General features: G+C 40.7%; 1 protein-coding gene across 1 annotated transcript; it reads left to right on the forward strand.

The window, feature by feature from the left end:
* Positions 1-14,798: 14,798 nt before the first annotated feature.
* LOC132607913 (uncharacterized) lies at positions 14,799-16,004 on the forward strand. Its single transcript, XM_060321993.1, has one exon. It carries the CDS (start codon positions 14,799-14,801, stop codon positions 16,002-16,004), a length of 1,206 nt encoding a protein of 401 aa, XP_060177976.1.
* Positions 16,005-16,812: the final 808 nt, after the last annotated feature.

Here is a 16,812-nt window from a genome sequence, read left to right on the forward strand (position 1 = left end):
GTTACTCTGTCTGTTATGTTAGCCTCATCGGCTTACGCCAAAGTTTCAGTATGTATATGTATATATATTTTCGCATTCGCCGTATCTGTATTGGCTTGAATCTGTAAACTCCTATTCGAAATAGTCTATCTGGTACGCCGATTCTGTCAGGTAGGTACGTATGGGTATCCAGTTAGGATACCAGTCGCGGCCCACGGGGTTGGATCGTGACAAAAGTGGTATCAGAGCGGTTAGTCCTCGGTATGTCTACAGGCCGTGTCTAGTAGAGTCTTGTTTATCGGTGTGTTGTGCACCACATCTATAAACAGGAGGCTACAGGCCATCTAGGATGTTACCCTTCTTTGAATCTTAGATCGTGCGATAGAACTGTATTAGTAGGATGATCCCCTCCTGACGATTTGTTATGTTTTCAGCGATGCCTCCGAAGAAGGCAACAGCTGCCCAGAAGGGCAAAGCGCGGGTGGAGGTAGGAGAAACCAGCCGGGCCCAGAGAGTTACCAGGGCCAGTGCGCGGTTAGCGCTTGAGGATGAGCCCCTGTCAGCCGGCTCTGTTACACCGCCCTTATCAGAGGAGATTGGAGCAGCAGCAGCTGCTGATCAGAGGGCGGCTCCACCGCGAGCTCCCGGGGTTCTAGTGCCCGAGCCTCCAGCTCCACAGCCAGGGGCAGAGGACAGGGCTATGCGAGATGCGGTTCAGTTATTGACCACACTGATGGCGGAGCAGGTTCGCAGGCAAGGATTTGGGGGTTGTCGTGCGGACAGATATGAAAGCTCCAGGGCTCGTGAGTTTTTGACGTGTAATTCTCCAGGACAAAACCCGAAGAGGACCCCCAGGAGTTCATTAGAAAGATGGAGAGCACGATACAGTTGATTAAGGCTTCGCCGACTGAGTCCGTTGAGTTGGCCTCGTATCGGTTATATGAGGTAGCGGCGAATTGGTATGAGTCCTGGCAGCTATCCAGGGGTGACGGTGCTGCCCCAGCAGTATGGGCCGAGTTTACTAAGGCCTTTCTTGATCATTTTCTACCTCCAGAGCTACGGAGAGCTAGGGTTGATCGATTCTTGCACCTGAGATAGAACAGTAGGAGTGTTCGAGAGTATAGCCTAGAGTTTGACTCACTGGCTAGGTATGCACCCGCTATAGTACCGGATATGGCCGATAGGGTGCACCGATATGTGATGGGGCTGGATGACTATCTGATCGATAGCTGCCTGGCGGTGGCTTCTCAGCCAGGGATGCATATTGCCTGGGTGCAGGCGCACGCCCAGGGCATGGAGGACCGACGTAGGGAACGTCGGCCTGATAGGGGTCACGACAGGAGCCGGCCTAAGAGAGCCAGATCGGCCGGGTACTCAGGGGGATTTCAGAGCGAGTTTTCTCAGCGGCAGGGTAACAGGTATTCGTCCCAGCCAGCACACAGTACGCCCCCACAGTTCTCGGGACAGAGCTCCAGAGTTCCAGGCTCACAGGTGAGCAGAGGTCCCGGTCAGTCGAGGCCACCCATACCCCCATGTTCCTACTGTGGGAGGCCCCACTCGGGGGAGTGTTATCGCGCTACAGGTGCTTGTTATTTTTGTGGCAGCCCAGATCATCGTGTCAGAGAGTGCCCGCATAAGGGTGGTTCAGGTTCAGTCCAGCCTGCTGGGTCAGTTGCTGGCTCATCTTCTCCTTCGGCAGCCATACGCCCCACGGGGCGAGGAGCACCAGCACCAGCACCAGCGCCAGCGAGTCGTGGCAGAGGTCGTGGTGCAGCTTCTGGTTACAGCGGTCCTTCGAACCGCGTATTTGCATTGACCGGCCGGCAAGACCCAGGAGCGTCTTCAAGCGCACACCCAGGTATGTTAGTGATCTTTTCTTGAGGGATATGTGTATGAATGGGTCTATACTTTATTATATTATGTGATTTTCTTCTTCTGGGTATTAATAAGAGCAAGGTAATTGTTAACCTGATAGACATTGAGAATTCGGAAGGGCGATATGGAAATTGTATGGTTTAGCCCGGGGTAGGACCCACTATGAGAATTTCCCGAAAATTTATTAAGACCCCGATCTGCCCTAAATTACGTGACAAAGGTCGTGCGGGGCAATCGACGAAATTATATTAGCCGTAACGCGTCGAAATGCATGAAAGTTTCGAGGTTAAACGTGCTAAGGCCAGGGCAATTCTAGGATGGGTGACCCCCCTGGGAAGTAATGCAAAATTTTTCACAAGTGTAAGGTATGATAGATATAAATGGAAATTTGGGGTAACCTAAAGAAAGAGCGAATGTGTGGAGTAACTAGTGCCTTTACAGGAGTCGCGCAGACTGGTGCGGACTAAATGGGCGAAAAGAAGGAGCGCAATACCGCTCGAGAAATTGAGCGAATTTGAATAACGGTCGGAGACGTTCGCAAGTAAGATATTAGTAAACGTATATGTATGTGTGTATTCGTATGTGTATAACCTTCGTCTGGTGCCCATGTGGATCAAGAGCCGAGTCCCGGCGACTAATGTTGTGATAGACGAAAGGTTTTACTAAACCGAATACATGAAACAAAGCAAAGACGAGGATACGAATGTTGTCAAAAATATATAATAGATAAACTCCGGTTACGTTACCACTTAGTCTAGTGCGACGATACTTGAAAAAGAAAATGAGTATGGATAGTAGGTAAGATGAAGAATAAGAAATGTGAATAAGCAGAATCTTTGAAAGAGTCGATAAGCGACACGTAGGACGATTTGTATGACAACTTGGCGAACAAGTTTATGAATAAGTGAACAGGTTTTGATGAAATAACCTCTGATGCAATGGTCGGAGTGAGTAACGAGATGCCGACAAAGGGAAATTTTCGTAGACCACTGGAGCCTTAATAGGAGTGGTCTGATTCTAATCAAAACTCTGTTTATTGTACTTCTGCACTTCTGATTCTGATAAGGTTCTGCCTATCACGCCTCTGTGCTTCTGAATCCGATTACGCTTCTGTCTGATATACCTCTGTACGATTGACTCTGAATACGAATCCGTCTAATACATCTATGTATGTCTGACTCTGATTACGAATCTGTTCGATACATTTTTGTATGTCTGATTCTGATAACGAATCCATCTGGTACATCTCTGTACGTCTGGTTCTGATCACAGATCTGTCTGACATATTTCCATACATCTGACTTCGACTACGAATTTGTCCGTCATAGTTTGGTACGTTTGCCTCCGATTACGAATCTGTCCGATATACCCCTGTGCGTCCGATCCCAGTTACGAATCTGTTTGGTATGACGTGGGATTATGATAATGTGGTGAGGAATCGAGGAGTGTGACAAGAAGTGATATCAAGTTTAATGTTTGAAAAGCTTTGAAGGAAAGGAAGAAGGGACACAACGTCTGTGAAAGAGCGAAAAGCATTCATCCGTTACTAGAATATAGTTCATGGCCCAATGACTGTGTGGGATATGATAAAATGCGTTATGAAAGCATACGAGTCAGTAATGTAAAGATTTACTCCATTATATTGGTAAAGAATCCATATCGGAAAGTCAACAAAGGACGATTATAAAAAATAAAAAAAAAAAAAAGAACCCTCCCGAAGTAGTATGATGCCCCATGAGGTCAATTTAACATTCGAGGACGAATGTTTTAAAGGGGGGGAGGATGTTACATCCGGCATTTTTGCATATTCGAAAAATCCGAGATAACTTGGCTTGTAATGAATGAGGCCATATTTGGACCTTACTTGGTATGAACGTGTCGGTTAAGAATACATTGGCGTGGAATTACGAAAGGAGGCCAAGGACAAAATAGGAAATTTGGAAATTAGTTTCGGGAATTACAAAACAAGAATTCTAACCAAATGGGCTCAAAAATAAAAAGGAAAAATAAGGCCCAACCGGCCATGTTGGCCCAAACCCATGGCCATAAGTCATGTGATTAGTCACATGACTAATTAATATAAAGAGGTAATAATACATGTTTATTCATAGAAGGTTCAAGAAAAATTGAGAACAAGAGAAAAAGAAGGAGAGTATTCGGCCAAAGAAAAGAGAAAGAGAAAAAGAAAGAAAAATTCTTGGAGCTTAATTCTTGGTTCAAAAATCCATCTCTTTTAAAACTTCTACTAAGCTCAAGGTGCTCTTCAAGTTGGTATAATTATTGTGGCAAGAAACTACCAATTGTGGCAAGTGGAAGAGTTGGAAAAAGGTAAGAATCCATCCCTTTTTTTATTATGTTATGGAGCTTTGTTCATGTTGTGGAATGTAGAAATGAATAGAATTTGTGAAAATATGGAAGTTTGCAAAGTGGGTTTGTTTGTTGGAAAGTGGTCGTGTGTGTGTGTTGATGTATTGATGTAATGAGTTGAATTTTTATGTTGTATTCTAGTTGTAGTTATGGTGAAAATTGTATTAGAAATGAAAGTTGAATGAATTCGACGGAAATTGGAAATATGGAATGTAGCCGTGTGGTGTTGTGTTGATGGTGGAAAATGAACTAAATTTTGTTAGTATGTTAATTGTGTTGTAGTGAAGTAGATGGAAGAATAAGGGGTTAAGCTAACATGAAGAATTTGTTGTTAAGTTGTTGTCAGAAAGTATGTTGTTTAGTATGATCTTATGAAATTAAGAAAATGAAGTGGTTAAGGTGCAAATGATGGTTAATGTTGATAAACTTGGAAGATGGAAATGTGTTATGAACTGGCATGTTAAAGATTAGGAGAATTGGATAGATTATGGCCTTGATGGAAAGTTTGCATGTTTGTATATCTTGTGTATATCTCGTGTATATATTGTAGAAATGTTATGATATGATTTTGATTGGTATTGTAATGACTTTGATTAGAATAAATGAGAGAATATTGGTATTGATTTGGGAGCGTGAAGTCGAAATGAGGATTATTGTATTATGTCGTAAAGTAGACTAATTGTGTATATTATGAATTATGATAATTGTTGGTGTTGTTGATATTGTTGTTGGGTTGTTGTTGGTTGTTTGGAGCCGAGTTGAATCTCGGGGAGGCTATATGTATAGGGGAGGTGCTGCCCAAATTCTTATAGACAAGTATTGGTTAAGGTTAGAAATGTTAAGTCTCATGAATAGTAACTGGTAAATGTGACCATTTGCAGTTTTTGAGTGAAACAGGAATCGAGTTTGGACGAGCGTAGGACGCAACCAAGGTATGTAAAGCCTACCCCTTCATTCTTACGCATGTTCTGAATGTAATAGGCTCGGCCGCGAGCCTTAAGTACGACTACGTTCCTCGGAATTCGAGATGGAAATCCGCTCCAATTCCTTCAGTAAGATTGAATCATTTCTCTTATAACTTGTCCCTAAAGTGAACTTTTGTATAAAACTTTCCTAAACGGAGTCGGAATACTTCCAAATGATTATGGATGACCTCATAAGGTCTATTATCAGTAATTTACATATGTCGCCTCGAGTTGGTCCGAGGCGGGCCCACAAGGCCCGATGCCTTCTGTATAACTTTAATTACTTTGGTTCTGTCCGATTTTCTCAGAAAACATCTGGACTATTATTGTGATTATGAAATGACTATTTTTATGCAAATCTTACAAAATGATTTCTGGACATCTGAGAATCTGATCCTGATAATAATCTGTCGTGCCTTCCCAAGTAGGACATAGGCGCGTATTATGCATATTATCCGGATACTCTGACTTGACTCGCCGTCTGGCACCCTTCAGTTCGATTGAGTCTGTATGTTGAGTATGTATGTATGTGGTTTCTCATTAATCTGTTCGTGGATGTCTCAATGCTTCCTTCACTGCGTCCCGGGCCAGGTTCTGTTATCGTGCATATTCCTCTGCATTGTTCACCGCGTCCCTCGGTGTGCGGGCCGGGATCTGTTTATATCTGTATGATATTATGATCTGTGTATGGGAATGGCGGCCAGGACGACACATTATCTGATTCTGTCTGTCCACCGCGTCCCGTACTAAGAGGGTCGGGTTCTGTTTACCGCGCCCCCATGACAGGGCCGGGATCCGTATGTATGTATGTATGTGCTATCAGCATTTATATAAGCACATGACTCTGTATGATTCTGTATGATTCTGTATGACTCTGCATGCATAATTCTGTCCGGCATACTTCTGTCTGTCCGTCTGGATTACGATTATGTCTGTATGTCCGTATGGATTATGATATTGTCCGTCCGTTTCACTTATGGTTCTATCCGCTATAACTCTGTACTTCTGGTTCAGACTATGATTATGCTTGTTATGTTTCTGCTTTACATACTCGGTACATTTTTCGTACTGACCCCCGGTTCTTCGGGGGCTGCGTTACATGCCCGCAGGTACAGACGCACCTGGAGATACACCGCCAGTCTAGGGCTCAGATTCTGCTATTTTGAAGAGCTCCTTTGATCCGGAGCGAATACTTTTGGTATATATCTTCTGACATCTGTATATTCTGTATGTATGATAATTCTGGGTACGGCGGGGCCCTGTCCCGTCATCTGATTTTGTATGTCTGTTAGAGGCCTGTAGATATGTATGTGGGTTACGGGTTATATCTGTTCAGGTAGGTGCGTACGATTTTGTTACTCTGTCTGTTATGTTAGCCTCATCGGCTTACGCCAAAGTTTCTGTATGTATCTGTATATATAGTTTCGCGTGCGCCGTATCTGTATTGGCTTGAATCTGTAAACTCCTATTCGAAATAGTCTATCTGGTACGCCGATTCTGTCAGGTAGGTACGTATGGGTATCCAATTAGGATACCAGTCGCGGCCCACGGGGTTGGGTCGTGACACTATACTTGTGGAGAAATTGTCACGCCCCAAATCTGGAGAGGCGTACAGGCACCAGATGTCACACTCGGCCCGAACGAACCATTCTAAATCTATAACTCTGGAAGGGTAACCCTCAACTTAGGACGATAGGGCCTACCTGCACACAGACAATACCGACAAGCCGGCAAGGCCATAATATGGATATACATAAACACTGGCTATCATACTGGCACATTATATATAGGACTCGTCTACAAGCCTCTAGAGAAACCATAACTGTATCGTGGTCGGGAGAAGGCCCGGCCTACCCATCATATCTATAAAGGCAAAATGAGGACTCCAAATAGACCTGGCAACTCCGGACAAAGGGCGCTCACCAATCAGCTGATATCAAGTCCTGTCTACTGGGGAGGTCGGTATGTCTGTCTATCTGTACCTGCAGGCATAAATGCAGTGTCCCCGCCAAAAGAGACGTCAGTACAGAATAATGTACCGAGTATGTAAGGCAACATATTATAAAACTGAAACTGAATGGAAAACATAGCAATTTGGAGGCCAAAGAATGCCCTGAACATCCCACCTAATTTGACTCATATGAAATGCAATATAGTGATATCATATATCTCACTAACCAAGTGGCCAGGCAACTGTAAAATATATATATATATATATATATATATATATATATCTGTCTCACTAACCCGTCTGCCAGGCAATCTGTTTTACTGACCCGTCGGCCAGGAAATTTGTCTCACTGACCCATAGGCCAGGCAATCTGTTTCATTGACCCGTTGGCCAGGAAATCTGTCTCACTGACCAGTAGGCTAGGCTAAAGAAAAATATATGTATATCATGAAGTATATGATGTATATAATGAAAAATACTGATTCTGTAACATGTCTCTTCCGTCTCTATATAAACTCAAGGACATAGGGAGGGGATATGAGCCCTCAGAAAGAATAACATAACACTCGGAAGCTATGCCACAATAGGACGAGCTCTACTTTGATAAATCCCTAATCATAAGGTCCGTTACGCTCTTACTACATATGGAATCATACCAAGAAAAGAAGGAACAACCTTAACATACCTCAAGTCACCCAAGCAATCCAACAATCGGGCTAATCACAACTTGCACGCCATCCTTTAACAAGGAATACATAAGCAAACTTAGATGGCGCTAGTATATCACGTATATCAATGACAACTTGATTCTAGAGTAAAACGGGCAGCATTTCCCCTTACTCTCCAATCACTTCAACATATACAACAACCCACAATAACAACAACAAACTTAATAAAGTCCTTAAATACTTCTTTCACTGCTAATACAATAATATACTCCAAACAACACAAAGTATACTAATATACAATAACAATATACACTTTCTTTCTTCTCAATCAAGGAGTATAATCTCATCAACACACCAACAACATAAGATACTATCCATATACATGGAAGTTAGCTCAACAACACAACCACAACATGTTTAAAACATCCCATGGACTCAACAACTACAACACAACACTTTATGATCTTTCCTCCATAACTATTTTCAGCTTTAAGACTTGCTAAACCTTCAAATCAACTCAACGTAAGAGATAAGATGAAGAACATACCTTATAGTTGAAGAAATTTAGCCACACCAACTTTCTTCAAGACCAAACTCACCACAACATCAAGTAGAAGCAAGAACAATCACTTTTCGGGAACTAGTTTAGTGTAATCTTGTTGAATTCTTGATCTAAGGGGCTATAAGTGTTTAAGAAATGTCCATGGAGGTTTCTAGAGCTCAAGGGAGTGTAGAATGATAATAAAATGAGGGGAATGGGGGTATTTATACCCTTTGAAGGTCGGTTGCACCGCCTTCTAAGTGGGTCCCCCGGAGAAGCCATCTGGCAGCCTATCTTGAAACGCCCATAACTTTCTACTCTGATATCTTATCAATGAACGGTTTGTTGCATTGAAAACTAGAACTTCAATTCACGTAGATTATCCGTTCCATAACTCCTCATACTTTAAGAGATACACCTCCCTCAATTTGGACCAAAAATTCTGTCCGGAATTCTGCCAAGTTTTTTCCAAAATTTTGACAAACTTAATTTCTTCGATTCGCTTGATCCTGAGAACTTTAGACACTTGCTTATCACTTGTTAAAAGTATTTCTTAACCTTATAAGGGTTCCATTACCTCTCCGAGCTTACGTTAGTTTACTTACGACGCAAATGACGCAAAATGTTTCGAGGTGTAACATCTTCCCCCCCTTAGAAACATTCGTCCTCGAATGTTTGGCTCTCAGTACATCTATGAAAATTTCAGCAGAGCTTTCTCTGTAACTGTAATACTACAAACCTAAAAACTAGGAGGTATCAGTCTGGATCTCCTTTGGTAATGGAAACAAATGCGGATATCTGGATCTCATATCTTTCTTAGCTTCTCAAATCATCTTTTCTACCTTCACATTCTTTCATAATACCTTCATCAAGATTACATCTCTGGCTCCCAATCCACGAACCTGAAGCTATCTGAGAGGGTAATAGGAACTTCTTCGTACGATAACTGTTTTGTAATCCAAATACCATCAATTGGTATAATTGTGGGGTATTTTTCAATACACTTGCGGGGCATAGACATGTAAAAGACTGAATATGCAGATTCCAGTTCTAAGGATAAATCTCGTAGGCTCTTCACCCCTCCAGTTCTCGTAGATATTCTTCTGGGCCATCTAGATGCCAGAATGATAGTTAGAACCATATGCAAATTTATCCCTCACTAGCTGATCGTCCAACTTCTCTTAAAAGGTGTAATATTCATGCTCCTAACATATCCTTGGACATCTAAAAAGTGTGTTCTACCTACCACTTATCTCAAGGTGGATAGCAATACTGGGGGTAACCTATATTATTCAGGTTTCTCTAAATGTACTGATCTTCAGGCGCTAGTAGAAAACTAGGCATCTTCACCGGATAAATAGAGATAATAGGTGACCGGACAATTCCATACATATAACTTACATGGTGCCTTAAAATTATAAAATCCATAGTGATCATTCCTTCATTCCTCAACAACATATCCATATGTTACTTCAGTCTCTCAAGCTTCTGTTTATTTATTAACGAACCACGAACTCTGCGATATTTCCTTTTTATTGATCCACTAAGGTCATGATACATCTATGTTGCCTCCGAATAAATCATCTACCCTTGCTACATTTAACATGAAGTTGGTTTGGATATCTTAGGAACCATCTTGCTGAGGTACTCCTTTCCCGAATCCTCTTTCGAGTTTTGGTTTAAGAGATATACCATATCTAGGATACTATGTCTTTACTCAAGTTTTCCCAACATATATCATATTTTTCTATTGTTATTCCTCACTATGCTACGCTTCACCAGTTAAAGCTCTATAGTTATCTTGGCAAGCTTCTCATATACTTATATCATCTCTGCGGTATATAATTCCATATCCTTCTGTAACCTTCCAGAATGAATTGCTAGGTCCATCCTTATTCATCTTAATGCAATGAAGTTATCTTACACAAACTTACTCCTCATTTAGGTCCATCTTATTCCATTTACCTACAACGCGACTTTAATTCTTTTACATCCTGAATATTCTATGGCTGAAATTCTCATATCATGTATAAGCTTTCGCTTCCAGATAATCATACACATTTATTCTTTTTCATCGTAGGCTGCTATCGTCAAATACTCACATGCCTTCAAATAGTTCATTTCCATTTCAATCCTCTTCTATTATTAACTCCGCATCTTTTCCTCAACAAAGACGCTACTAGATCCCGACCCGAATACCTTTGCCTTTGAGGTTTTCCCTGTACAATACTTTCCCAACCAGTATGCAATGCTGGAACTTCGTATCCATATGAATAGCTCGCGGCGGCTATTTTGCTTAATTTTTTATCTTAGTCCCTTAGTTACTTAAAGTGTCATCATACTCAATCCTCCTCTGTTTCTCCAGTACTGAGCTTCCTATTACACCCTTATCTTGAAACTTCGAGTAATTCCTTCCTTAGAGTGCTATCTTCCAATCTTTACCATAATATGCATATGACTAACTAGTCATGTCGAATCGCCCTGATACCTTATCGGCCTGCTAGCGTAATATTCCTTTGAGGTAGTTTCCAATTCCTTTGTTATTATCTTTTGATCTTCTAAGGAGGCATACTCCTTATCCAATACCTATCGTCTCGTCTTCCCCCCTTAAGGTGTTAACCTACTACTCTATATTTGACATCCCATTTAACTCTCCTTTTTCTGTAAGTATTTACTCCCAGTAATTTCCGCAATTAATCTTAACAATAATTGTTCGTCTTCTGAGTCTATCTGGTAAGTTGCATACACATATAAAAGGTCACATATTCTCATAGACGTACTAGCCTTGGATGGCCTAATCTTTCATCGAAGAGATCTTTAAAATCTTTCCTTACCGTCTCCCAGCAATCATCTTTCTTCTATTACTCGTTCACCCACCCAATCATTGTAATTGTATCTAGCAAAAGAGTCTCTTCTCAAAAATCCGCCCAAATTGTTAACGTTCCTCCTTTTCTTTATTACATTAATGCTCATTATTTTGATAGGTCTCTTTTGGACTACAAGTTCGTCTCATCAGTGAAAGGCACATCTTATATCAACTTGCGACTTCATACTCATTCATTTCCCATCATACAGTTAACTCTTCCAGAATATCTCTCGCTTTCTTCATTAACAATTCAGCCTTGTATTACTAGCTCAATAATCCTGTGATGGTAAAACTTTTGGAAGGAAGTTTTCAGTACCTTGGTCTTACCTTTGTATTAAACATACCTGTGGAACAACTCATGTTTCATATATCCTTATACTTGTACCTTTGTATAACATCTTGCCAATATACTTTACACGATGAGAAAGCCCTCATCAATATCTAGCTCATTAAGTGACATACATCATTCTTTTACCTCTGCTATATCCCTTTTTAATATTCGAAACAATAACTTTCCTTGGCAAAATCTTGCGTTCCCTATCTTATCCCTTTTAGACTTTAGACATCATCATCCTTATAACCGACACTCTTTTCATTTCCATAATTCCTATTTGACCTCTTTCTGCTCCTAAATCATTGGCATATTCACACTCAAGGATCATATTTAAACACATACGTATCCTTTCCACGTCTTACCTCAAGGGGAAAATACAACTCCCATCTAATCATATCGATGTCTCATTAATAAAACACTTTAATAAATTCACTTAGGAATAAGAGGAATTTACTTGGCACATATTAACCGTTCTTCATATCAACTCTTTTATATTTGGGAAAATCATTAAGAGAAATACTTTCTAACTATTGGGAAATATTAGAAAGTCAATTAGAGGTTAAGTTAATTCGTACAACAATCCATTAGAATTATAACATATCAACACCCATAGCATTACACTTCATCTAAAAGGGGACAAACCCTTGGTTTCTTCTAATTAATTACAATCAATACAAAATAGCTAGTAATCAAAACGCTCTCTTTTACCAACTCACTAGACTATGAGATTAGACCACAAGTAAGTACTCCACTACATTAGTAACCTTTTCACACCTTATTCCCTGTGGGATCCGACCCCAACCTAGTTGGGTTATTATATTTGACAATGTCCGCTTTACACATTCAATAGGTGTAATTTGAGCGTATCAAATTTTTGTAGGTACAACGAGCAAGAATAAATGAAATCCGAGTAGTTTTGGTTGAAATTGGAAGCATATTGCACCTGAACGAGAAGACAATAGGATTGCACAATACTTAGAGAAAACTAGATCACTGGAGGACCATGTGCACTGGGCCGCACCGTGCATGGAGCACAAATAAATCACCTGTTTGACCGTGTTTTGTGCTTGAGCAATAGGAAGGCGACGCTTGAAGATCGCACATATTCAGACTTCAAGATGCCTTGGGCGATGGTTTTGCGTCGCGCATGTTGCGCACAACATCATCACGTTTTCATAATTTGTTCAGGATTTCGTCGAATGTTTTTAGACTTAACCCTAAACTATAAATTGGAGTTTTTAGTGTTCGGAACACGGTTGGGACATATTTTGAGCATTGTAAGCCGTCGCTCTTAGGTTTATATCCTTTTTATCCTATTTTTCATCATAAAACCCCAAGTTATTCATGAGTTCTTGCATTTCTTCTCGAATCATGAGTAGCTAAATGTTCTAATTTTAGGGTAGTGGCAAAGCCATGATACTTGGTTTGACGACAGTTTTTATCTATTGAATTTCCATCTTTGGGTTGCTTGCTTATTCTTGTACTTAAGTGTTTGATTATTTGGCCAATAGTTAGACACTATCTGTGCCGTGTGAATTGGAATTAGAAAAGGGAATTTGCATGCGTAATAAGAATAAGTAGAGCTTATCCTTGATCCCCAGGGAATCGTTTTGCTATTGAGGATAGGAATATACCTTTAAGCCTTTCTTAGTTGAATACAGAGATTTAAATGTGTTCTCGTTATTTTCGGAAGCCATGAACCTGAAACTCTTTCTCATCTGATAAACCTTAATTTTTCTTCCCACTCCCTTTAGTTATAAGTCGTTAGTTTTATTAATTTCTTTTAATCGATATTTTAGTTACAACAAACTTTTCAATCATTACTTTCTTGAATAGTTACAGCGGAATTTGAGTTAGTTAAACAGTTGAAAGGATAAGTCCTTGTGGGTACGATATCTAGAATTTAATCTTATATTACTTGTATGATCACGTATACTTGCGTGTGCGTTTGGGAGCAACAAGTTTTTGGCGTCGTTTCCGGGGACTTTGAAAAATTTACTATTTTCTAGTTTGAATTTTATTTCTCTATTCATGTTTTTACTCTATTTCTTTGGTTTACTTGTACTCCTCTGGTGATTTCTCTCGTTTAGGCCAAACACTCGAAGTCAAAAAAAAACATTGGCTCTCTTTGACCCTAAAATTGAAAGAACTTTACATAAGTAGAAAAAGATGGCAAACAACGAGTGTGCCCTCTATTTATTTGATAACAACAAAGTTGAGGAAAGGGAAGTTGAAAGAGCTGTTGAGATGGCACAACAAGACCGTGTTCCTGTGTTGAATTTTGCTAGGCCCAATCTAGAGAATGTTGCAAAGGCTATCGTCATGCCTGAAATCACAGGGTATTTTAAGCTGAAAGAAGAAACAATGCATCTAGTGCAGAACACGTGCCAATATATGGGTAAGCCTTATGAAGAACCACATAAGCACTTGATGACGTTTGTTGAGCTGAGTGAAAATTTTCACTATAATGATGCCTCCAACGACTATGTGAAGTTGGCATTTTTTTCATTCTCGTTGATTGGTGAAGCAAGGGAATGGTTAAAGAATGCGCCTGCCGGATCTATTACTTCTTGGCAGATTTTATCAAGCGGGTTCATAGAAAAATTATTTTACTCAAGAAAAAAAAAGGAGTTGAGAGGGAAAACTACTAACTTTACTCGGAAAGACTCTGAATCGTTGACACAAGCTTGGAAAGAGAGAAGGGTTACTTTCAAGACAGTCGGCACCAAATGCAGCCGAAGGAGATCATCGGACACTATTTTGTGGAAAGGCTAAGGCATGATTTAATGGAATTGATGAATGCTTCAGCTCAAGGCCAGATCTAAAATGTATGATGAGATAGAAGCTCTTCTGGATCTCATGTTTGAAGGTAGTCAGGACTACTTAGAGCCAGGCTAGTCAGGACCCATACAAAAGCTTGTTAGGGTACTTCAAGTAGATTATGTTACAGCTATTCGAGCTGACATTGGTCAACTTGTTCATTCTATGAACAAGTTGGTAAAATTCTCCAAATGTCAATCCGGTGCAGTAGTATGCAATGGGTACGAGCAACTTGTGAGTGTTGTAAAAATGATCATACAATTATGGACTGTCCATCGAATCCATAATCTGTCAATTATGTAGGGCTACACAATCGTGGTAGTGGAAATCACTTTAGAAACAATTATAATTTGAATTTTAAAAAATCATCCGTAGACAGGTGGTTCTATAGAAGATGTGATGAAGCAATGGATGGCTCAGTAACGGCAGATAATGAATGAGATGCAGAAATCCATCCATGAGCTAGAACATCATATGGACCCGATGGTGGTTTCTCAAACTATCATACCACAGAGTGCGCTTCCAAGCAATACTGAAAAGAATCCGAAAGAACAACTTCACGCTGTCTCTTTGAGGAATAACAGACACCTAGAGAAAGTTCCACCAAAGAATAAGAAGGTAAATGCTGAACAAATCCCTACTAAGAGGACAGAGACCAAACAGAAGAGTGCTGAGAATGTTACAGAGCAGCCAGAGGTGGTGGCATGTAAGCCACCACCACTATTCCCACAGAGACCCCAGAAGCAGAAAGTAGATTTAGCTTGTAAGAAATTTCTTGAGATCTTGAAACAGGTACATGTCAACATCCCTTTGGTGGAGCTCTTGCAGGAGCTTCCAAAATATGCTAAGTACATCAAAGACGTTGTTGCAAACAAAAGACGTCTAACAGAGTTCGAGACGGTAACACTTACTGAAGAGTATTGTTCCAGAGTGAGGAGTAAAATTCCTCCAAAGCTGAAAGACTCAGACAGTTTCACTACTTCCATCACTATTGGGAATGTTGAGTTTAGGCGAGCATTATGTGATTTGGGTGCTAGTATCAATTTGATGCCGACTTCTATGCTCAAAACGTTGGGTTTGGGTGAACCAAGACCAACCACTGTGACATTGCAGCTTGCAAACAAATCTTTGGTATATCTCGATGGTATAATTGAAGATGTCCTTATGAAAGTGGAGACCTTCATTCTTCCATTTCATTTCATCATTCTTGATTACAAAGCTGACAAGCAAGTGCCTCTCATTCTTGGGAGGGGATTTTTAGCTACTGCTGATGCTATTATTCGAGTCAGAGAAGGTAGGATATCCATGAAGGTGGATGGTCAAGAGGCCACTTTTGATGTGTTCAAAGCTACTGAATTGCCTACCCATTATGAGGAGCTGAAAATGATAACTATTATGGAGCCTGAGTTGACAAGTGCAGGACTTGATTATTTCTTGTCCTCCAAAGATACCTTGGAGAGGGCATTGGTTTACAATAAGGAGCTAGAGGGCGATGCAGAAGTTGAGGAGTGTCTTTTCATCCTTGACACTTCTTGCCCATATGTGCAGGGAAATAAGCCATTCGAAGACCTCAAAAAGCCTGACACTTGGAAGAAGCCAAAACCCTCCATTGAGGACACTCCGATTCTTGAACTTTAAACTTTACCTTCTCACTTTCGTTATGCTTATTTGGGTAGTGATAACACACTGCCCATGATTCTCTCTGCCTTTTTCTCTGATGTGCAGGTTAAACGTGTGTTGTGAGTGCTCAGGGATAGAATAAGAGCTCTTGGCATGACAATAGTTGACATTTGGGGAATTAGTATCTCATTTTGCATACACAAGATATTGATGGAGGAGGACAGCAAATCGAGTGTTGAGCAGTAGAAAAGGCTAAACCTAATTATGAAAGAGGTGGTGAAGAAAGAGGTAATAAAATGGCTTGATGCAAGCATTATTTACCCATCTCTTACAGTAAATGGGTGAGCCCCGTTCAATGTATTCCAAGATAGGGGAATGACTGTTATGAAGAATGAAAAAGATGGGTTAGTGTCGCAGAGAACTGTGACTGGTTGGTGAATCTGCATTGATTATCGCAAGCTGAACACTACAACCAGAAAGGATCAATTTCCTTTACCATTCATGGACTAGATGTTAGATCGACTGGCCGGGCACGACTACTATTATTTTTTGGATGGTTATTCGGGTTACAACCAGATCATGATAGCACCGGAAGATTAGGAGTAGACCATTTCACATGTCCCTATGACACTTTTCCATTCTAGAGGATGCCATTCGGGTTATGTAATGCATCGGGTACCTTCCATAGGTGTATGATATCTATTTTCACTGACATGGTGGAAAAATATATGGAGGTATTTATGAGTGTCTTTTTCGTATTTGGAGACTCGTTTTGTCACGACCCAACCGGAGGGCCATAACGGGTACCCGGCGCTAACCCACCCGG

The sequence above is a fragment of the Lycium barbarum genome, chromosome 8, assembly GCF_019175385.1.
Source record: "Lycium barbarum isolate Lr01 chromosome 8, ASM1917538v2, whole genome shotgun sequence".
Classification (NCBI taxonomy): Eukaryota; Viridiplantae; Streptophyta; class Magnoliopsida; order Solanales; family Solanaceae; genus Lycium; species Lycium barbarum.